Source organism: Diplotaxodon limnothrissa, linkage group LG19 (assembly GCF_057381915.1).
Source record: "Diplotaxodon limnothrissa isolate DT_005_m linkage group LG19, D_limnothrissa_male_GT1.1, whole genome shotgun sequence".
In the NCBI taxonomy this organism is placed as follows: Eukaryota; Metazoa; Chordata; class Actinopteri; order Cichliformes; family Cichlidae; genus Diplotaxodon; species Diplotaxodon limnothrissa.
This window is the reverse complement of record NC_140614.1, coordinates 25671166-25694925: the sequence shown is the minus strand read 5'-3', so window position 1 is coordinate 25694925 and position 23760 is coordinate 25671166. Positions and strand designations below refer to the sequence as shown.

General features: G+C 39.5%; 1 protein-coding gene across 1 annotated transcript in view; it reads right to left on the bottom strand.

Moving 5' to 3' along the window:
- Positions 1–21058, bottom strand: part of cdin1 (CDAN1 interacting nuclease 1) — a 50217-nt gene extending 29159 nt beyond the window's left edge. The window contains exons 1-6 of the mRNA XM_085342734.1: positions 21004–21058; positions 20628–20728; positions 10651–10696; positions 9571–9635; positions 8703–8763; positions 5605–5677 (exon numbers count right to left, since the gene is read on the bottom strand). Coding sequence (XP_085198860.1) covers positions 5605–5677; positions 8703–8763; positions 9571–9635; positions 10651–10696; positions 20628–20728; positions 21004–21006 — 349 coding nt within the window. The 5' untranslated portion in view covers positions 21007–21058. The remainder of the gene's footprint in view (positions 1–5604; positions 5678–8702; positions 8764–9570; positions 9636–10650; positions 10697–20627; positions 20729–21003) is intronic.
- Positions 21059–23760: the final 2702 nt, after the last annotated feature.

Below are 23760 nucleotides of genomic sequence, written 5' to 3'. Positions count from 1 at the left end.
AATTGGAGGTTGACCACCACCACATTTTGGTCTCTCACATAACACACACTTTCAGGACTAGAATTCTCCCTGTCTCTCAAGCTCTTTGATATTTTTTTGTCGACGGCCATAATAAGTGCCAGGATCTCTTTCGTCTGCGCTTTTTGAGGGATGGGGTTAAAAATAGCCATAAAGAGGTGACCTTGGCGCTGACATTGTGGAATTTCAGCCAAGCATTGACCTGATGAAAATGGAAGGCCAGGCTGCTAATAAATCAGGATGCTTTTAAAATGAGTTTACCCTAATGCTCATTCATCACGGGCTGTAATGCCATTTGCAGGCCCAGGATTCGCTGCTGTGCACAAACACAGCAGTAAATAACAACAGGGCCCTTGCATCCTTCGCATCGTTGCAGCCTCGAACATCAGCATACATTTATTAAAGACGCCCCCGCCTTGCATGGCAGCACACCTCTAGAACACCCTGAGCTCCTTTCTGCTATATGCAAACATACACACACAGAAACAAAAACACACAAGCAATGCTCTTTAAATACACACGCTCAAAGCACATACAGAGGCACACATAAAAATGCGTGCAGAAAAATAAAAAGCACAATCTGTAGAACACTAGACACGGAGAACAAAGCCCTGCAGCACAACTTTGCACCTTGTAAACATTCACCAAATTTACTGTAATTGTCCCATGCTGGTATAAATTCTGACTAAGGCACCATATCACACCGTCAACATCTGAACAAAAGGAACAGAGAAGAGGGGAATAATAGATGTGAAACGCTACACCTCCATAGGGATTTGCTAAAGAAAACAACCAGTGTAAACAAATCGCAGGCCTGTTTTCATATGCAACTCCAAAACAAGATAAACTATATAAGGCAAGGTAACGGCAACAGAACCTTGGCATGTTTTCTCATTGCTTACTTTCTTTCATTTGTAACTACTGGGACTCCTCTTTTCTCCACTAGGGTGAAAAAGTCATTATCGCAAACACAAAAAAACAGAGAGAAACCTCATTAAATAGCAACATTTGTTGAGGGAGGACTGTAATAAACAATAACGGATGACGATTGTTATTACCCCTGACACTGATGAGCTCCTTTGTAAGTTTGTTTATTAATTAAAAAACCCACTATTTTCCACGGGTGGGGGTGGGCAGTTACCCATTTCCTCTATATGCCCACACCCCCGCACACTCCCCATGCGCAAGCCATTGAGCTGTGGAGGGGCACTCGTTCATCAAACTTCATGGAGCAAGGGAGAGACAGGTCCTGATAATGTGCACCGCTAAAGCTGATTTTCCATGATGAATCTCGGAGCATATAAATTGGCTAATATCTGAAAACATTTACAGATACTAGAGGAATTGACTACTTGTGGGACATGATGGATGAGGCTCTCCAACACTGGCCGACAGCTCTGCAAATCTCTGCGGTTGCCTAAAGCCCTCATTTGATTTTCCAATTTACTCCTTTTAAATTTATCCCCCCGCACTGAGAAAAAAGAAAAAAAACAGAAGATGGGAAAGAGAGAGAGTGGGAGATAGGGGGTGGGGGGGTATGTGTTTCTTTTTAAACTATCTGTGGTGGTGTGTAGGTGCTAGTTGATGATATGAGGTGGTATCTCCTGTGCAAGAGGAACTCGGTCCCTGAAGAGGTTACTGGGGCAGAACTGATCTGCTTCCACCTGATTCCTTCTGATAGCGGTGAGATGAGACTCCACATTTCTCTGTGTATGTGTGCGTGTGTGTGTAGTAATAGTAGATCTGGGGAGGCACTGCTATGGAGAAAGGCTTCCCAGGTCAGGCCATTAGACTGTGGCAGAGGCTGACTGGAGCTTCTCTGCTGAAAAGGAGTAATTAGTATACATGTCAAGTGAAGTACCACGGTGCTGCTTACCTCCCTCGCAACCGCCCCCTTGCATACACACATGCACACACTAACACTCATGCTGTCTTTGCCTCCTTACTCCCTCCCGTCTTGCTAATGAAGTGCCCTTGCTCTCATTATTTGGAAAAAAAAGGCTTCATATACACACCCCATCTCTGCACATTGGAGAGGTGTAACAGAGAAGAGAGGAGCACTTGAACACAAGAGGGAAGGGACCATAACAGTCATAGCGACCACGTTGAAAATTTGCTCCGATAAGACCCAGTACAATATTCAGTTATCAACACGTTTTATCTGAGAAACATTAAAGTTATTATAAATCCTGTCAAGTAACCAAAGGATCATAGTAGACACTAAGATTCTCACAGTGTTAACATCAAACACGGGACATTTATAACCTTGCGTACAAGGCTTCTGTAAAGGAATGTGACAATAAATCTTAAAGGCGGTCGAATCACATAGTTACAAAACATGGAGTAGCAATCTAATCTGGAGCTGGGCCTTGGGAAAATGGAAAAGGTCAAATAGCTAGCAAAATTGCCTCCTCAAAAAGTATGTCTAAATCTAGAGGCACATCAACTCCTGTCAAAGGAGGAATAGAAAGAAAGATGAAGAGATAGCAGGAGGGGGAGAAGACAGAGCATTGGCTCCCCCAGTGTTTTTGCTGTGACTTTGAATCTACTACTAGATACGACCATCCTGTATCTAATGATACAGAATAGGAATGACAGTATAGCTCTCTGCAGTGTTATACTTTCATTTACAGAACTTTTCATTGGGCTGAGATGTGTTAGCTGTGCCTATAATAATGTTTTCATGAGATCTGTCCCTACCACTCCTGTTAATGCAAACCTTTTAAAATGCACAATTGTTAGTTCAGCTCTAGTAATTGTCGTTATTGGGATTCACTGCAATTCCATCCATCCACACATTCATTTATCTTCTTCTGCTTATTCAATTCAGGGTTGCGATGGGACTGGAGCCTATCCCAGGTATCAGGGCGTGAAATGAGGCACACCCTAGACAGGTTGACAGTCAATCGTAGGGCTAACTCAGCGACAGATGACCATTCATGCTCATATTCTCATGTATACCCGATTTACAATCACCAGTTACTCTAAGATGCACATCTTTGGATTGTAAGAGGAAGCTGGAGTACATGAGAGGACCCATGCACTGGCAGGCATGACCCCTTGTGACCTCACAAGAAGGTCCTCGACTTGAATCCATCAGCCAGCGAGGGATTCTCTGTGTGGAGCTGGCACATTCATGCTCACTGAAATTCAGTGAAATTATTATCTTCATTTTTTTTTTCAATCACTTATTTGAAATATTTGAAAATGTATAAATATTTACAAAAAATGTAATCATTTAAAAATGTATTCCTCAAGATTACTGAATATTTAAAAACAATACAATTTTGCTTTATTATCATTATGTATACTTTCATAAAATGAAATATAGTATCCAGTATATTTATATAAACAACACAGACATAGATTTAACCAATAAAAAGACTTATAATAACCACTTGACTTAAAAAAAGTTTCATAAAACTTTTCTATCATATTCACAACCCTGACACATAAGCTGGATACAAGTCTGGAAAGAAAAACAAAGAAAGTACTACCCTGCAAGGAATTCTGGTGTATATACTAAAGCTGTGTCATTTGGGTGAACAAGTGACCCTCCCTATTGCCCAGCTTCAAAAGACAAGAAGCAAAGACCATTATGGATGTTGATATTGCATTCAATACATAATAAAACTGCTTTGACTGTATTGATTCATGTACAAGCATCACCAGATAGTCTTTCACTTTGCTTGACTGAAACACTCTCCAATATTTCTGCTTCAAGGAAGGGGGATGGAGTTTGCTGGTGCTGTTGTCATGTTGAGGTGTGGCAGTGTGGGTAGCTAGTGGGAAGGACGATGTGGGATTGGTGGGGGATAGGGGGTTGCAACAAGCAAGCAAAAAGCAAACCAAAAAAAACCCCACACACTAGGAAGGTACAAAAACAATTTAAAACTCTGTATTGATCCGGCACTAGTGATTGTACATATATTCCATAGTCCCAAAGGCCCCATTCATGTGTCTCTTAAATGCAAGGGGAAAGAGAAGAGGAATAAAAAAAAAAAAACAACGACAATGGTAGGCAAAGGCAAGCCACTCACCCTGTTGGAGGTAATGTCCCTTATTTAGAAGTCTATTGATCTTTGCAGTGAGCCTGCCTGCCCTTCCTCTAGAGTCTGACTAAAACACCCAAATACACACAAGCACACTGGAGATCTGTCCGAGGCTGGAGGGAGGATGAAAGATATGCCTGCCAATAGCACTGAACCAACCTGTTAGCTAATTGTCAGGAAAGACAATTATCCTTGCATTGTTTCTTTGTGGAAACAAATTACTGCACTAATATATATATATATATATATATATATATATATATATATATATATATATATATATATATATATATATATTTATATTAAATATATATTATCTATTTCACTAGATAATATATTATGCAAATATTTACAACATGCATTGCATGTGAAATTATTCTTTGAAGGAGCATGATATTATTTGCTAGCATCCAAAAAAGTGAGATGCTGTACGCCTGTAACTCTGCTCAAAATTAAACAAGGATTTTCTAGAACATTTCATCTGGTACAAATCTATTCTGAGCAATAATAAAACATTTTTTCACTGTATGGAGATGGACAGATGCAGTGTGCCATTATCTGAGACATAGTGCTTGTGGATGAATGCCCTGTTCTACAAGCAGCTCAGACTAGTATTTTGACAGGCAGCGGATAACGGTGGGTCCAAAGCAATCACATCTTTGACTTTGACAAATGGCTGTGCTGTGGCGAAGTTGAAAATAACACACATCCACTTTAATCTCTTTCTTGATTAAATTGGAAGCACGTCTTTTTGACATCATGTGATTCGCTCTCAAAGTAGTGACTACTGCACAGACAGAAAGTCCTCGGGATAGACCCACTAAAATAATATGCATATGTGTGATACTGGAAGTTCCAGAGTGTGGGGATGGGAGGGGAGAGGAGGGGGAGTTGTTTATTTTTTGTTATAAATTAACAATGTGACTAAAACTGGTAAAACGCAGGAATTTTGGACAAATACAGGAGAAAGACACTAACCAGACTACACATGGGCAACAATTCCCACAATTTCTGGAAAAGATCTTTGACACATTCAACAACAATATTTGTGTCTGTAATTTTGTTCTCCCACAGTGTGTCCATCAGCACTACCTAGAAATGGTTTGCTTTTTCTGCCACAGTCTTCCCTCAACTCAATTTCCTCTGCAGACCCCAGCAGGCAGCGAGGAAGAGAAGGGAATGAGAGAAGAGGAGAATGCTAGCGATAGATGGATGCATTGGGGGATGAAGGAGGCTGAGGGAAGAAATCAGGGGTGTTATAAATAACACTGATGAGGTGAGCTACCATTGATCCACACTGCAGTTGAGAGGTGGGTGGTCCTCCTAGTACTTAATTGCCAGTCATGTGCCCTGGGATGCAGCTACTACTAAATGTGGTCTATCTCTCATTAGGGTTTGACAGGCTGAAAATACAGCAGCTAGACTGGAATTGGGACTCAAACAGAAAGGGATTAAAAAGACAAAGTGCTACAATTAAGACTGATGGGGAGAATGATAGAAAGGACAGAGTGAGAAATGGAAAAGTGTTACTCACGCATTCCACCATCCTGGCCCTGAAGAAACCTGTCCAGGATGATACGAGCCATCAGCGCAGGAGACAGATCCACCTTTACACAGATTTAAAAAACAAAAAACAAAAAAAAAAAAAAACATAAAAGGAAAGAAAAAAATCAACAGAAAAGACAAGCAGCTTAAATAAAAACAGACTTTACTATCAATGAGGAATTAATATTCACTTAAAAGATGGTGGAATTTATATTCCTCTCTGAAGAATTGCTTGAGAAAAAAAATCCCATATATCCAGCTGGAAGTGCAAACATATTTTAAAGAGCCTAAGACTTACGACATTGAAATTGCACAGCCAGTTTACCTTTGGCTGATGTCACATAGATAATAATGATCGTAATGGCTCTAAATTATATTATTGCGTTTCAAAACCTTGACCTTACTTTTGACAATCCGCGTGCAAATTGGTCTTTGAAAGCATTGCTTTGCATCAACCTTTCCCACAGGAACAAGAGATCGCTTATTACACAGCCAAGCTACCTGGCTGAATTGCCTTTCCTTCTGTCAAACAGACAACCTGAGTCTCTCATCTTGAAAGAAAAAGCAGCACATACTGTGCCCAGGCAAGAGACAATGGAGAGCTTTAATCATAGAATGATCACCAAGGCAAAACTATAGGAACCAATAGGACACACCTGAGGGATGGTGGGAATGTAGTCCTTAATAGGAAGGAAAGAACCTATGGCAGCAGCACTCTTTGAACACAAACACACCTTAGAGGTGAGCAGTGTTTATGGTCGAGTGCAAGGAGAAAAGTTGACAGGTAAGAGAGCACGAACGACTGATGGTGAATGTGTCTCTCTGATCAGTGCAATACATTCCTACATACTAAAATTGTTGTTATTATTACAATGTTTTATTAACATATTAAAAAAATACAACAGTTATTATAAAGAACAGCATGACAAAAAATATATATGGGTGCATTAGCATAAGATATATTTTTCCAAGGTCTACATTTGGCTAATGCTGAAACAATATACGGCGAATAAAAGAAGATGCATTAAGTCATTCACTACTAAAATTCACAGCTTACTCAGTATAGAGGGAATTAAAACATTGCTTGAAGACTTTGCCATTCCTAGCCAGCTCATTACGAAACAACATTCTTCCAGCCAAAGATCATTTTTCCTCTTGTTAGCATAATTGGGGACCAAAAGTGAATTTGCCCTCAGCTTGCAGTGAGAATGGAGTGTTTCATCTTTTCTGTGATGCTTCCTTGTAACGCTGGGAGCAGAGATGCTTCTGTCTAAACAATGTCTTTTTACCCACAGTAGTATTTGTTAACATCTCCATAATATTGCACTAAGAAGGCAGCTAGTAAAAAAAAAAAAAAGCTTAACATGTCTATAATAATTAAGGGGTGAGCAAAGAGTTTACATCTTCATTAAGACCTCTGATAGTACTGACTCTGACTTGCATTTGTAACCTGCAGTTACAGTAGCTTTCTTTCTTCTCTCTAATTCTTTTAATTTCCCCTCACTTTCTTTTCTCCCTTCCCTCCTTTCTCTCTGTGCTTCCTGGCCGGCTCACAACTCAAACCATCGAACCCTGAATAACCAGAGAAAATCAGATTCTTGGTAACCTGCATCAGAGCTGACACATGAAAAATGGCAACATTACCAATGCAGGCTCAGCCTGAATAAAGACTACCTGATTAGTTGAGGTACATGCATCTCCCTAATTTTCATATTAATCATGAGTCCATCTTCATTCCCTGGTCATAACACATACCTTCATGAGTTTAACATGTGACTAAGAATCACAGAGCCTAAAAAGAATTCGTTTTTATTAAAACTCTGGTTTTATCAAACTGTAAACCAAAATGGGTTGCACAGTGCAGCACAACTGCACCTGTTCTAATGCCATATTCAAGTAATATTTGCATAAAATTCCCATAAAGATAGAAACAGTGAATGTTGAGTCCATCTCTGTTTCATGAGCTTCTTCTAAGGGCAAAAAAATATCTATGAATAGTTTTCATCACTGTTAATCATTTTCCTCTGTTGGAGATATATTGTCTCATAAAGACATGAAACTACATCAATTAGCAGTCTGGGAGACCATGAGTGCTTGGTTTAAATGTTAAGTAGCATATTAAGATGACAGTTAAATGGTTCATAGACAGTTATCTCTTAGCTGAATTGGATCCTTTCAAGAAAAAAAAAAAAATCAAGCGTCAATTAAACGGAGAATGAATAATGGCAGTTGGCTTTGAGGTACCACTGATGCATGTGAACTACTGTGATTTTAGATTAAGAGACCCTCGAATTTCATTGCCTAGTGCACGCGCCAATCAAAATTCAAATGCAAATTTAAATGTTTAAAAAGGTTATCGGGCCTTTTCTCTTCCTTTATAATCTGTAAGACGAAAAATGTCGTGAACTTACAAAAAATGAATGCAAAGATTTTCATTCATTCAGTAAGAAGTAATGTAACCATCTAAGATGTAGTGTATTGAGACTATAGTATAGTTGGATTTATATTTTGGAACACTTAACAAGAGTTTGGCATTACCCTAAAAATAGCAAACATTTACTAACTAGGTTTAAAATATAATAAATATAAGTGATCACTTAAATTCTGAAAGAAACAGGTTTCTTACAGCATGAATTTCCAACCTACCTGAGTTTTGTACCACTGAATGACATGGATTTAAGCTGCACATAAACAATTGCTGCTACATCAACAAGACTACAAATTCTTCACTGAACTCGCAAAGAAAATAACAGATCAAATAATAAAGAGAGGAATTAACTAATGACCCCAGTCTCACCTGTCCGCAGTTTGTATCAACTCTGCCTCAACTGCAATTTGGAAAATTACATAATAAAACAGAAAAAGTATTTTCACATCTGCTTAATGGAGCCGAGCGCTAATTACATTAAATAATTGATAATTGAGCCAACCATTTTACCAATTTTGATAATGACTAACAGACAAGGAAGAAAATCAAAAACTGCAGCCAACTGCTATCTATCCATTTATAGAAAAAATAAAGGATAAACTCAGATGTGTTTTTCATTGGCAAGTAAAAAGACAGAAAAAAAAAAGTTATGCCATTACCTCATTGGCCAATTCAAGCAGGACAGGAGCAGTAGGCTGTGCCTTGGCTTCACTCAGATACCTTCATTATAACAAAGAATAACAAGAGTAGTGAAAAAAAAAACATGACCCACAAAGGCAGACAGAAGGGTAGAAGGGGGCTAGATCGGGCTAGCCAAGACATGCTAATGTCCCAGATGACTTTGCCCTGGGTGGCATATGGCAGGCTCCGTGTGGTTAAAACAGCACTGCTTGAAGGGCTTCAAATTTCCAAGAAGCCAGACAAGCATATGATAGTTAGTTAACCCCTGCCGCCCAAAAAGCCTTTTTTCCCTCGCCAGCTAAACCTGCAACACACTTCAGATCTTACCCAGATCATCTCAGAGGTTTGTTGTTGTAAGTAGATTAGAAGTGCATTATCCAGCTTTATTTTCTCCAGAACAGTGGCCTAATAAGCTAGATAAAGGCTAATTGCAATATGCAAAGAGGCTTTTCCCAATACAGTCTGTTTTCAGTTCTTTCTTTCTTTCTTTTCTTTTTTTTAAATTTAACCATGCTCATTGAATTACAGATAATCATCCCATCATAAGCCTGTGTGTAAGGCAAATGTCCAATGGTTGGTTTATTTATTTACTTTCCTGCTTTCAGTTTGACACGGAGAACAGAGCTTTAGCCTAGCAGGTGCAAGTGGGGGTCGGGAATGAATCCTGTGGGTGGTGATTTGTTTGTAAGAGATTATAATTGTCATGGAGGCCACACACAGGGGTCGGTGAACGATTTAAAGGAAGAAGAAAAACAGTAAGAGAGATGAGAAAACGATAAAGAAGGAGAACGATCTAGAAAGAAAACAGAAGAAAACAAAACAATATAAAGCACGGAAACACAATACCTTTGGTAGTAGCTTTCAATAACATCCGGCACATGGTGTCTTGAGAATGTCCTTTTGATCCATTTCTTTAAATGTAATAATAATATGAAGAAAAATGAAGATTAATGGCATAATAATCATAATAGCTAAAACAATTAACACATACACACAGATACATACACATAGGCATAGATACAGCTCTTAAGTTAGTACTATTTTTAGGCACAAAGTGCTTTCCATTTCCGGTTGACCTGACTAAAATGCTAACTTGTTCACCCTTGGCTTCTCTTCCATGCTCTATTCTTTATGAACAATTGCAGCAGCAATTTAATTTCAATGATATTGGTAAGGGTCAAACTGTGCCAAGGCACTCTCGTTCAAACCAGCTATCTCCATCTACCTTCTTGATTCAAACCCTGTATTCACTTCTCCTTTTTTGATCAAACAATGACATTATTCCACATTTCACACCCTGACATTTCTACGCAATTCAATTGCCATCGTTGCCGAGAAGAAGGAGAACAGGGGATATAGCGGAAGAGCACTGGTTAAAAACAACTTATTTAAAAACTACTACACACAAAAAAATGTAATTCCACAGAGACGGGCAGTGTGACTGACACCTGTCAGTGGGATGATAAATGACTCCATTTTCTGCTTGTGCTGCCTTCTGCCACTGGCGGCAGTGGCCATTTATCATCATCCACTGTCAGCCGTGGAAAGCAGCAGTGACAGTGCGAGTCAGCAAACATTTAGCACACACAGCCGCACTACACGGGGAAATTATTATTGTCAGAATAATAATGGTTTAGCATAATTTATTACAGGTCCACCAAATAAGCAGGGGCTAGATGTTATTAGACAGATGGATGGGAAGGCTTGGCAGACATCCACTGAGGCTCAGGCAGGCAAAGGCCCTCAATGTGAACGTGAGAAGGAGGAGGGGGTGGTGGTGTGGGGCGAAATAAACGGGGGTATGGTGAGGGGGGGACATCCTCCAAACCAATCAGAAAGCTGGCAGTTCAATTACAAAGAAATAAAGGGACATTCATCATTCAATTAGGCACCTGTCAGGGCTCACAAAGGAAGAAAACTTCTAACCTGGTACTCCAGGGAGAAGATGCTCAGAAGAGTGGACTGCGAGTGACTGGAACAAATAAAAGAAGGACAAAGTTAATTACCAGAGTGCATTGCACAGAGACAAAGGGAGAAGGGAGCTTCAAAGCTGGGGCCAGCTGCCCTGTAATCTAAAAGAACATGAAAACAAGTGTGGCAAAGTTGTTCCAGATGAACACCTCTGACAAAAGGATTCCTGCTACGATGGTGTGGGGGAAGAAAAAAAGGGAGGCTGTGTGGGGTATGAAAGATGAGAAAAATATAGCTCATTTTTGTTTTTTTCATTTAGTCATTAATACGTAGCATCTTCCTCTATCCTTTGTCTCTCCAGGAAAGTGCTAAACTAATCTTAATTCAAGTGCAGAGTCTGCTATTATAAAGTAACACGATGGCAAGAAAACTCCAACCAACCTAAAGATAACAAAATTGAAGAGAAATTTATATCTATGCAAATAATTGACACAGTTCAATATTTAACTAGTGAGTAAAGCGTGGTATTCACTAGCAATTACAGTCATAGTTTTCATAGGTTTAAAAGTAAGTGGATAAACTAGCATGACTATAAATATGTGGAAGCTGGAACAGTTGGACATAACCAAATGCTAGATTTCTGAGCTTGTGAAAAATGACCAATTGTGGAAATGGTGGATGTAATTCCTATATAATACTTTAGGTAAACCCATGAAATTAAAGCTGAAATGCTACACAATCATATCTGGATTGTCTTATTGTGAATCCATTGTTGTGGTGTAAAAACATTTTTTATGAAAATCTTCTTCTTCTCCAAGAAACATGTTGACCCAAGTGTATGCTTTTTACTTTAATCTGCAAAGTGGATGACTACTGTGAGTGTCTTTTTTTGTGTATGACAACATGTAGACACGCATAAGAAAAAAAAGTACTTTCTTTGATAGCATATGGACCGTTCTATATCATTCCCACTGTAACGGATGGGCTTTGAAATGGAAACTTTCACTATATGTGACTCCCGAGAGTCAGTCAATTCCATGGGTTGCCATAAGCTACATTTATCTCCAGCTCCAGTCAATGTCAAACACCTGGCAAAGAGGCAAACCCGGAAAACAGACAGTTCCAACAGGGACTTGCAGCCCATTCGATACCCACCTTAGCTGCCATTGTGTCCTTAGAGTTACAGATATTTAAATGAGTGACACAAATTATAGGAGTTGGACTGTGCACGTCTTCAGCTTGCATATCACAAAAAAAAAAAAAAAAAAAGAAACGTGTGCTCTCATACACACACACCCACAAACTGCTCCGTAATTTTCACAAGTGGTTTTATGTCTCCATATACTGCACTCAGTACACTTGATTGTTAAATTTAATGGACTTTTCATTACAAGTCACCTGGGAATGGTATGTAAATACTCATGAGAAGCTGAAGCTTCCAATCTGTATTAAAATATTGAGTCTACACAGGACACCGACATCAATCACTAGAAACCGTAAAATACCCTTGTGACATGCAAACAAAGCCAGAAGAATGTCAAATCCTGATTTCTGTCTGGAATGTCTGTCTGTGACCATTTTTTAAAGAAAGCATCTTAACCATTGGAATAGTTCAGCCTGTTATGATGAACCAAAGAAGTCCTCTTGGGATCCCTAGACACCACTTTTAAACAATTTTAATCCTGTAGCTGAAGAACAGCTAAGGATACTTCCACATTAGGTACAATTAATTTGTACACTGTCCAAGAACAACTGCGACCCCCCCCCCCCCCCCCCCCCTCAATTCCCTGCTTATTTCCCAACCACCATATGCAAAATAAAACATGCACCAAATCTTACTGACACAACAGTTCTAACAACTTGATAATGTTATTGAAGTATTCCGAAGTTGAGCAGTATTTCACGTCACTGGTGGTTTTGTTTTGGGTGTGCAAATGAAGACGGTCCACACAGTCGTGCAATCCTTCAAACCTCATCTCATGTGTTTGATACAGATTTTTTCATCTGATGCACACGATACTCAAGTATGTCTCGTGCACTCCCAAGTTTGGCTCTTCATCAAGAAGCAGGACACAAATCATCGTACCATGCCCGTGGGGCAGTATACAGTGTTCACACATATCAAACATACTAGACTTTGGTGTAATCGAGCACCACATGTTAAAGCAGCCCGATTCTCATCACACACAAAGTTACAAAAGTAAAGAAGACGACAAAGGAAGTTCTCAGAGTGTGAGGGGAAAAATTGTCTACCCCCTCAGCATTAATTTATAATGATGCTTAGGGGTGAAGGGGCCACCGCAATTAAGTGGGCCATTAAATGGTCAACTGTCAACATGTGGACACTTAAGGGAGGGAAAAAATTTCTTCCACACTTCAACCTTGCACCTGAGCATTTCGACAGTATTACAGCCTTATTGTTGGCATGGGACCATCATGATCCCCCTGTCGGACCAGACATCTGTTACGTTTTAAATGGATTACTCTCTATAATGAGCATGATTACTGCTTAATTGCTAAATCTATAGCCTGTTAACTTTAAAGGGACATAAACGACGCTTAATATCTATGAAAACATATCTGTTTCAAAAACACTAAGAACTTTGGGGACTTGTGTTTTCATTTTTACCTCAAGCAGATTGACACAAAAACAAGACTCGAACTAAACTAATTAGAGATGTGAAGAAATAGTTTAAAAAAAAAAAGGAAAAACATTAAAAAGGGGCAAAATGAAGAGCTGAATGCAGATATCTGGATTAAAACCAAGACTTGTTTGCATTTTATAGAGTCTGTCAAGTTTTATGCTGCTATAATCCCCCTTTTTTTATTTAACAGACATTAACAATAAGTTTTTGCAGACTTTACATTAATGTATATCCAGCCTGTCCTCTCTTGGGCGCAGTAAGCTCACCTTATGCTAAAATATGTAGCCAATTGCCGTCTTACAGCGAGGATTTGATCTGCCTACTGAACAGGAGTATTACATTTTTACTATAATTCATGTATCCCATTGCCACACAGTACAAGCGTTTGTGAAACTCTGTCCTGTCTCAGTGGTTATAAAAATGAACCCAATTTGTTAACTATTCTAAAACCAGCTGCATTTCTGACTGTATTTTGTTAGCCTTAAACAAATCCTGTAGCTTGCATTTTATTATGAATTGCACACATGATACGCACAGCCAAATGCTTAGTGTCAATATGCAACACATGGAAATGTTAGGATATGATAAAACAGCTTTGAACATTTTTTTGAAATAAGATGATAAGGTAACAAGGTTTTCCACCTTTTCTAATATTTAAATATCTCTTGGTGATGTGGTTGTAACTGACAATGACTACGAATATTTAAAATAACATATATTAGACACTTGTCTTCCTAAAGTGAAGCCTAAAACAGTTCTGTGACTAAAGCTAGGAAGTCGTGAGCCCTTTGTGAATTGTGTAAATAAAGAAAGCTATTTTTTAATGCACTTGCCAAGGTCAACATATGGGTTCATTGATCGCTGTTTCACTTACTTAAAAAAAAAAAAAATCAATCTCATCAAACAAAGAACACACAAAATATAATTTGAAGAGCCACGGACAAGAGTCTGTGACACTGCAGTGCACACTTACAGTGGCTTTTATGTAAAAAGCAGAAAATAAAAAATCTGCCCTTTCGGATATAATTTAGAACATGGGGAAACAGAAGGTTGGGAGACAGAAGAGTGGTTAGGGAATCATTCACTCTCAACCTAATTACCCTTCCTTACAACATAAGACAGAGCATTAATATGCACTGGCACCCAAAATAGTAAAGCAGCAGATTAAATTAAAAACAATTAGGGACTTTCACTTTGTCACTGAACTGGTATGGCTGTCTGGTCAGTACTTCAGGCTCTATTAAGCTAGGTTACCCAGTGGCTGTGAATCTGATAAATTCAAGTTTGAGTGCTGCATTAACTTATTTTCTTGTGCATTCAGGCTGTATCATTGCCTTAAACACGAACACAGTGAAAAGCCTTGAAATTCCCATCAACCTAATTAATAGGAGATGAGGGAAATTCAAACTATCAATTATATTTGGAAACTTCCTATTTACAAATAATTAATTATAAACAATAGCTGTAATTTGGGTAATGAAAGCCACCTGGCTAATGGCATTGGTATCATATGCTGCGACAGTATTTAGCATTTGGTGGATCTGCATGCAGAGTGTGTTGAATGGTGTGACTCTTCAGGGCATGGAACTGTCTAATAGCACATATTTTTACTGCTGGCGATGAAACAATTTTCAGAAGGGAATGACATGGAAGAAATATTTTGTGCAAGGAAATCTGAGAGGATAAGGCTTAGTTTAAATTCTACACCTATACTACATTACATTATTATTGAAGTTTAATTCCATTATTTTTTCACATATTTAGGTTTATTTACCATCAAAACACCTCATTCAGACAAGAGTGCTGACAATACTATATGAAGCACTTACTTTGCTATAGATCAGTATTTTATACAGCTGAATACGGGCTAAAACGCTGGATATGCAAATGTTGTTAATTACACATGCTGATAGGCAAAATGCTAACATCTGTTTCTCAGCTAAGCCTAGCGTCATCAGCAGCCAAACAAATGAGTTGAAAAAAAAATCTTTATACATTAATGTATAAATGTGATATATTCTGACAACGGATAGAAACAAACACAAATCTCAGTGTGTCATTTAGCTTCAAACAAATACTTGCACAATGAGCGCACGTGTTTAGAGTTTAAATATTTGCAATTTTTGTTCTGCAAAAACAAGTATAAAGGCTTTTTTTTCCCTTTTAAGCACAATTAACATAATGACTGTTGCATTTTAGAAAGCTATAGAAATTTTTGTGCAATTTTTTTGTCACTTTTAAACAATATTTTCAAGATATTTCTCCATCTGAAGGAAGACTCACCAGTTTGTACTGTGAAGAAACCCCCACCCCCAACAATCTTACCGCAGCAGGCCATACAAACCTACAAGGCTGTAGGGGACCATGGACAGAAATGGTTTTAGCAGAGGCACAATATGACCCCTACTGAGCTTCCTTTACTTTATTACAATCTTTAAAATTTCTGTCTGTTGAGGTGCCCTGAGTTGTCAGAGCTGTTATATAATGGCGGTAAAAAGAGCAAGAAAACCTTTACAATCACCACTCTAATTGTGATTCCTCCTGAAAGCAAGGGATCTTCACCACTCCGTCTGTGCAAAGACGTGCTATAACTATAGTATTTTGCCATTGTTAAAGCATAATTACTGTCACTGCTGCTTCTGCAAGCTCTCATGGAAAACAGAAAATGAGGTTCATGCTATCCGTCAAGTGGCGAGTGTCCACTGGTCTGGCAAAGAAACACATTACACTGACCAATTGCCTATTCCCCCAAGCGCAGCTGGGGAACTTGTACCATTCTGGGCAATTTTGTTTCATTCTTCGTCTGCAATTGATTCCAGTATGCAAAGAGAACCCCAGGCTAGAGACTCTGATATAACTGCCCAGCTGAACTGTAGGTTTCCCTCAGAGTACATATGTTTTTTGGGGGGGTTCAGTGACAACACTACTACTGACACTAGCATACAGTACAGCAGATGCTGCTCTTATTCTTAGAGTACCATATCAATAGTTTTACTCTACTAATATTGACCTACTCAGTCTATCGCTCCAGTAAATGCAGTTTTTAACCTTCACGATAAGGGACCATGTAATTTCTATCAGGCCTAACTCAAAAACAAGCTGCTTACCTCTTTGTTTTTAGACCAATGAGCCAAAAAGGCTTTGCACTCTATGGAATGTGCTTGGACAACATCCCTCTGATATGAGAAGGAAGTAGCCATTCCTTTGCTTCCTAATCAAGTAATTGATTACATCTATTATTCATGAACTCCTTAGCCTGACATGAAGTTGTATACTCAGCTTCTCTTCTTTCCACACCTTCTCTCTGCTAACACTTCATTCATCCCTTCACCCTTCCAGTGCTCATCTAACCACATAAAGGCGTGGAATTATTTAGCCAGCCTTCAAGGGTTGTACCCCTAAGCCCCAACTGCCAGTTTGTGTTTTGTTCAATATGGGCAGCCAGAAGTGTGAGGCCATGCACTGGAAGCTGTCGGGGCTGGCCCCACAGGCTCTGCACTTGATCAGTCTCTGGGTAATGTCATTGCCACTTCCAGCCTACAAAATACTTGTGGAGTTCTACCTTCACAGCACAGCAGCTGGAAAGAGAAAATCAGTTGATTCCACAGGGACAATCGTAGAAATCAAAGTTAAAACTGAGAAACAAGCCAGGAATTTAATACATATATGCCAAGACTTTGATATACCTAAAATGTGGGCAATGAGCCCTTGAAAGCTGTGAACAAATAATAAATACCACACACTGGGAAAAAAAAGCGATATTTAATGTTTTTTTTCTCCACCATATTATACCTGTTATCAAATCCTTAACTTTAACCGCCATGTAAAGAGGTAAACAATATGACTACAATAAATAATCAATGAGCAATTCCCTGAGCTTCATGCTGAGCTGAGATATTACCATCAAAAACAAAGTGTAGCCAAGAAATCATCATATCAATGGCACATGCCACAACAACCCTGCCCTGCACTTTCCTTCCAAAGATCATGCTAGATAAACCCCAAATAACAGAGAAATTAACAAATGCTTGACATTTGCTCAACATCCATTATTCTGACACTTCTTCAGAATTTCAAAAGGCTGAACGCATGCTTAATCAACATTCATATTCCCAGAGCGAGCTCCAGCACCATATTGCAGCCCGCCTCAGTGCTGATGAAAACGGCACATTAGGGCCCGATTCGAAAAACGTTCAGGGACTCCTCACCAGGGAACTGTGTCTGTGCGTGTGTGTATGTGTGTGTGTGTGAATAAAAGAGAGGCGCTGATTGTGTTTAGTGGGGAAAGATGCTTCACACTTTACTGTTTAAGCTTTTCTTTTTTGCAAATCAGCCGCATCTGCCCCGTTTTGCTCATTCTTTTACTTTCATCACTGTGAAAGCCATATAAGGAGCTGAATGGCATTTTAAAGAGGGGGGTGATCATTACATCCCAATTCATTCATAATATAGCACAGAAGGACACAGAGGACTCTCACATTCCCTCCCTCTTTATCTTGCCCTTCTTGCACCAACTCTCTCGGGGGACAAGTGGTAGAAGGACTGGGGTCCCCTCTAGACCCATGGGAAGACAGGCAAGGCCTGAGAGAGCAGCCCATCATTTCCAATTCTAATATGTGGCAAGAGAAGGACCTGATGGGACTGATGTCACATTTCCCCCCACACCAGCCTGCGATCGGCCCCCCATCCCCCTTTTCTGCCTAGCCACAGTCCAGATAGTAGACAGGACACCACGACTGGCTAAGAGGAGGGCAAAGAAGAGAGGGCAAGAACGGGGGTTGATATTTGCATGTCCCTCCATTGTGAGTGGGGGTAAAAAGTGACAGCACCATGTCCAATTCTTTTCCCCCCAGAGCAGCTCGGGCCCAGCAAGAGAGGCCAGGCTGACAGATGACTCCCAACATCTGTGTTATGCAGCCGTTACAGATGAGGGACTCCACATCACAATCTTTCTCTTTCTGTCTGTCTATAGGACACTCCCTCTCTCCTCCCACAAACGCTTTTCATAATACAAGCAAAAGACCGACAGACTCTCTGTGGAAATTACCTTGAAATGGCCTATAACAATCTTTTTGTTCCAAGTTTAAATTCTCTTCCATTTAAGTTCCCAATCAAAAGCAATGACTATGAAATGATTTTGAACTCTATACAGCATTCAGATCCTTTGGGGTAATGATTATTTTAACAGAATTTAAAAAAAAAAAAACAACTAAAGGGGAAAGAACTGTAAGAAATTTAACAAATAAAGATTTTTTTCAACCTAGTCAACATCTATCTACTGTAGATCTGTAGCTATAATATATGATGAAAGATCCTTTTTATATCAACTCCTTTTATTAATACATTTTAACTTTAATTGCATAAAAAAATGAATTCAGCCAGAGCAGAACTGTAAAATGACCACAGAGGACCATCAAATCATTTATGATTTCACCTAAAGTCAGTAACTAATAACTCCCTAGACCTAAATGTATTACATCAGTAGGATGCCTTTACGCTCACCTGTGAAGTATTTTCATATACTTATTGGATAAATCAGATTAATGTAGCATAAAAGAAAACTATATGGTGTTTACTGACTCAAAGTCAGCCTTTAGTGGTTAACTACATGCATACAATTAAGGCACTGACTGTGCTACTTTCTTTGACAGAAATATGTGCATTTCATGCCATTTCTACTCAATATTGATTTTAACTGAGTAAATAATATTGCAATTAACAAAATGAGGTTTGAAAATATATATATTTATTACAGTGCTGGCTCTGGCTATGTTGGCCAAAGAGAAACCCTGAATAAAATACAATTACAGGGTAGCAAAATAATATCACTATCTAAATAAACTTCATGCCTCTGCTATTATACTTGTAAACAACACATGAATTTACAATTTATTCAACAGTTTCCATCCCCTGGAAAACAGGTATAGTATATTGCAAAATGATTTGGTATCAATGCAACTGTCTATTCTCCTGACTGTAATAACCAATTCTCTTGCCCATCCCCTTAGTCCAAGCCTGTCCACAATAAAGCCCCAAACCCCCTCCAACCCAACCACTGCCAGGCCCAGCCTGGCCAATATTTACGCAATGGCAGGGCTCCCACACAGTCTAAGGGGACAGGGGGTGTGTGGGGTGGGGGTGGCTGACTGCTGTGCCTGAGCGCATGCTAAGAGATGATGGATGGCCTAGTCGATATGTTATGTCTTAAGAGCCTGATTTCCTGCCAGTCCAATCACTAACCCTCCAGAGCCCAGCTCAGCTGATTGGACAACCAGAATAATTTCGCAGACTGTGAAAACACTGCTGCCGTGCCTGTCTGTCAGGCCCAGTGACGAGACTCAGGGATTTAAAGAGCAAGGGCCTCCCCGAGATTGGTTATAGTGAACGTAAAAATAATAACCAGCAAGACTAAACAAAAGAGCAAGCACCTCTGGGAGAGGAAGACTGTGAAGAATTACTGGAATGAAAACGGTGCAGTGTTTTCATTTAATTATTACACTCCAGTACAAAAGATGGCATTTGGTATGTTTGTTAAAGGCAGTTTGAGTGAGAATACAAAAAAGAAATAAACGCTAGACAGACTTCAGTGTTTCAGTGCTTAAACATGAGCAATATTGGATGCATTTTATATGCATGACATATTCCGTAAAATGCTGACAGTGAGAACAAAGGCAAACTGAAACTCCATGGCATCCCCTTTGGGGACCTGATACCTTCTTCTAGATTGGTGATTAGGGCACAATGGAAGTAGGAAGCTCCAAATACATGCGACTTTGTAAGTGACCTCGACGGGATCAGCCATGCTGTCCTGGAGGCCTTGGGGGATTACACATGTTACAGTCAATAACAGGAGGGCCTTCAGTGTCAAGGAGAAAGGCAAATACAACCATTAACCTCTCTCTTCGATTTCTGGATGTGCAGGACCTGCATGGCAAAACGCTGGCTAATGCTGTGGTGGAAGCCAATACAGAAACCTGTGTGGAATTAATTAGTGATCTTAACAAGTGAATTAAATAGGATCACAAATGCTGAAAAATAGGAGATAAAACTGAGGGGGGGGGGGATTACTTGGCTATGGGGAGCTGTACTCAGATGATAACAATATAATTTAAATTAACAAGCTTTCTGATACATTAATTAATTTCCAATAATCCAAAGACATCTTGTTTGGGCTTCTTTTGGTCTTGACTCATTGTTTTATAATGTGTGGTAACTGATGCTCATACGCAGCAGTTTGGTGTTTACTTTCTATGTCAGACATTAATATGCACTTGGAGTACAGTAACAGTCAATTGGCAAATGCAACGGAAACACACACTGAATGCAATCCAGTGTGTACACACTCACCTTGGAAACTTGTCCTTCAGTATCTTCATGCATCGGCGTGTAGGTCTCAGTTTTTCAGTCCATCGCACTATCTCTTTATATTCTGCTCGGGACAGTCTCATCTTTGAAGAGGGGAAGAGAATCTGATCAACACATGCTTCTGCACAAAGTTGTGACAACGCGACCTGCGAGGGTGTCAGGTCATTGACAGCTGTCAAAAACAGCTGTTTTACTGTTTTAGTAGCTGCACCGCTAACCAAACCTAGCTTTATGTTACACCTGCGAAACACTAAGGGCATATCATAACGTAAAACCTTCGGTCTCACCAAGGTATTAGTCGGCTTCATGTCTATTGTGTGCAACATGCTGCAAAAAATAGCTCAAAAGCAATAAATACCATGAAAAAGGGATCTTTACTCTTAATTCCTGCAGTCCTAGTACCGTCCCCGATAGCTGCTTCCCGCTAGGAAGTTGAAGGGGGTTACTTTCATGTGAACACCGAGTTGATTGGTAGAAGAATCCAAGGAGCTGAGTATGCCGACAGATGATTGGTTACTTTGTAGCGCGAAGGCGGTGCCTAGCTAAGACGTGTTGGTCACTGGAACTGCCTTCTCGTCGGCTGTTAACGACGCACGCAAAAACGAGTAGGTATTAGTAATGATAAGATACAGGCTCTCCTGTTACATTCTTCAAGTATTTTGCAGTCCAGCGGCTCTGGAATACATGAACTGTGCTGTTAGGGAAAACGCTTATGTTTTTTGTTCTTTTGTTTTAAGGGAAAGGTTGTAATGGAGAAATAGAGGCACGGTGACTGGGAGAAATAAGGGAACGCCTCCCTAATGCGTATGTGAACTACAGTTTCACTAATAGCGTGACAGATTTAACACATTTCTAGCCATGGTTTTGGTTCTGCGTTTACATTTATGGCACTCACTGGGGATGAAAAAAAAACGATGGCTGAAACAAATAGTTTTTAGCTTTGACCATCAAGTTTATATTTTGTACCGCAACACTCAGTCTCATGTAAAGCGAAGGGTTCATGCAGCGATTTCAGACACATGGCTCTTTTGTTTGTACTTCTGATTTATTTTTAAAAATAGTTATTTACATTTTAAAGAACTGAAGACGCAGTATCTTTATAGCTGAGTCCATCGTTTTTCAAAAATTCTTATTTTCCGTATTTAGCGCAGTAATTGAAATTAAAGTGTCTAAATATATTTTCTCACCTTTTTATAGTGGTTCAATGAGAGTCATATGACATCTGTTACCCCTTGACTCCACAATTACCTCCTATGGGAAATGTTGTGGGTCATCTCCAGTCTTGGGCTCCCCCAGTATCCACCAGCATCCTCTCTCAGCAGTAAAGGTATATTGGTTCAATTTGCACGACATAAATTAGACGTAAAAAATTCAAATGGATTGCTGTATAGAAGAAACAACTGTGAAACTTTGAAGGATAAACATTTGCTTTCTGTAACATTTCTAACTTGAAGCTGTGTGTCTTTTAATGATTATGAATCTAACAGTTAAAAATTGGTTGTTTTAAACAACAGTAAGATTGGAGTAATTCTTTAAGACCAAATACATCCCTTGAGATCAATATAATTTTACAATGGCATTACTGTATAATTAGTCTCTGTGGAATAGTGCTAAAGCTCATTCACTAATAGATTTTCTTTTAAATCTTTTGTCTTCTTCAGTTCATTTTTGTTTGATTTTTATTTTCCTAAAAAAATAAAAAATGAAAGATGATCGCTGTCACAAATAACAGGACTCAAAATGTGTATTTTTTATTTATTTATTTATTTTTAATCTGTATTATCACCTGTATGCCTGTATAATTATATTAGTCTCTTCTATGGCTGAGTCAAACATTCTTTTGGTTTTCTGCATTCTGAGTGAACAATGCATCAGTGAGCAGAAAGGCTCTATCTGACCTGTGCTGTGTCAGAAAATAGCAGTCATTGTTGTTGGGCAGTGTAGTATGATGTCTGAGATGAGCTGAGGTCTTAGGCTCTGTGTTCACCGGCATAGTGCCTGGGTCTGAAAGGGCTCAGCGCTCTGTAGCTGTTACAAAAGGGAGCTGTGTAGTGGGATTGGTATAGCTAGATAAGATCAGGGCAACTGAGGAAGTCTGGTCTGATTGCTACAAAGGGCTGAGGTCAGGGGCAGGAGGAGCAGTTTACCCATCTAGGTATCAGAGGATCAGGGGTTTTGGTGGGGAGCCGTGTGTGTAATAGGTATAAAAGGACCAGTGTAATGCAATGGTATAAAATGATAAAAATCAGAGAAGGGGTTGGAAGGCTGTGTATTGTAATGGCTTCAAAAGCTAGGGGATCAGAGATTTTGTTGTTTGCAGGTGTCTACTCTTGCCCTTCTATGTACTCCTATGTGTGTGTGTAAGCACACATTTTTGTATTGAATAAGTTTATATCTGTATGCATTTACTGATGGCTAAGAAAGCCACAGCAGGCTGTGATTAGAGCTGAAAGAGAGAGCGAGGTGATGGAGAGGATGCAGGGAAAAGATACCGGGTGAAAGATGAGTGCTTTGGAGACTGCGTGTAAACAGGGCAGTTGTACACCCAGTGTCGCTAACCAGCTGTGAAGCCGTCTCACAGTAGGAGATGAATTTACAAAGGATGTCTCCCTCTGATATCCAGGAGATGCTGCACTGATCTCTGCTCCACTGCTCTCGGCACACCATTGTAGTGCTAAGCACTGTTCCACTAATGGCACTTATATACCTTAATGCCTGGAAAACATTTGCATTTTGCTGGCAGCAGAGGGAAAGTGTGTATCTGTGGAGAAGAGGAAAATGCGTGCATGCATAAGAAGTGTTTTTTATCAACAGTATCTGACAATGAATTGAATATTTGTGAGGCTGTGTAATTTCCGTTACTCATCACATAGTTTAAGGAAATTGCAAGCCCTCCCCATGTCTTACACATAGTCCCTCCTTACCATATCTAGTGATATTACTCACGTTACAAAGAGAGCATTTTGTTACACTAGATCGTCAGCATTACTGTCATAATGTTCCTTTTTTTCCATTACTGAAGCCAGTGACTTCACTCCCCTGCAACACAGAATTGCTCTCCAATCTTCAGGGAGTCTGGGATCTTAGCTCTAAAAATCACAGTTTAAACATGAGG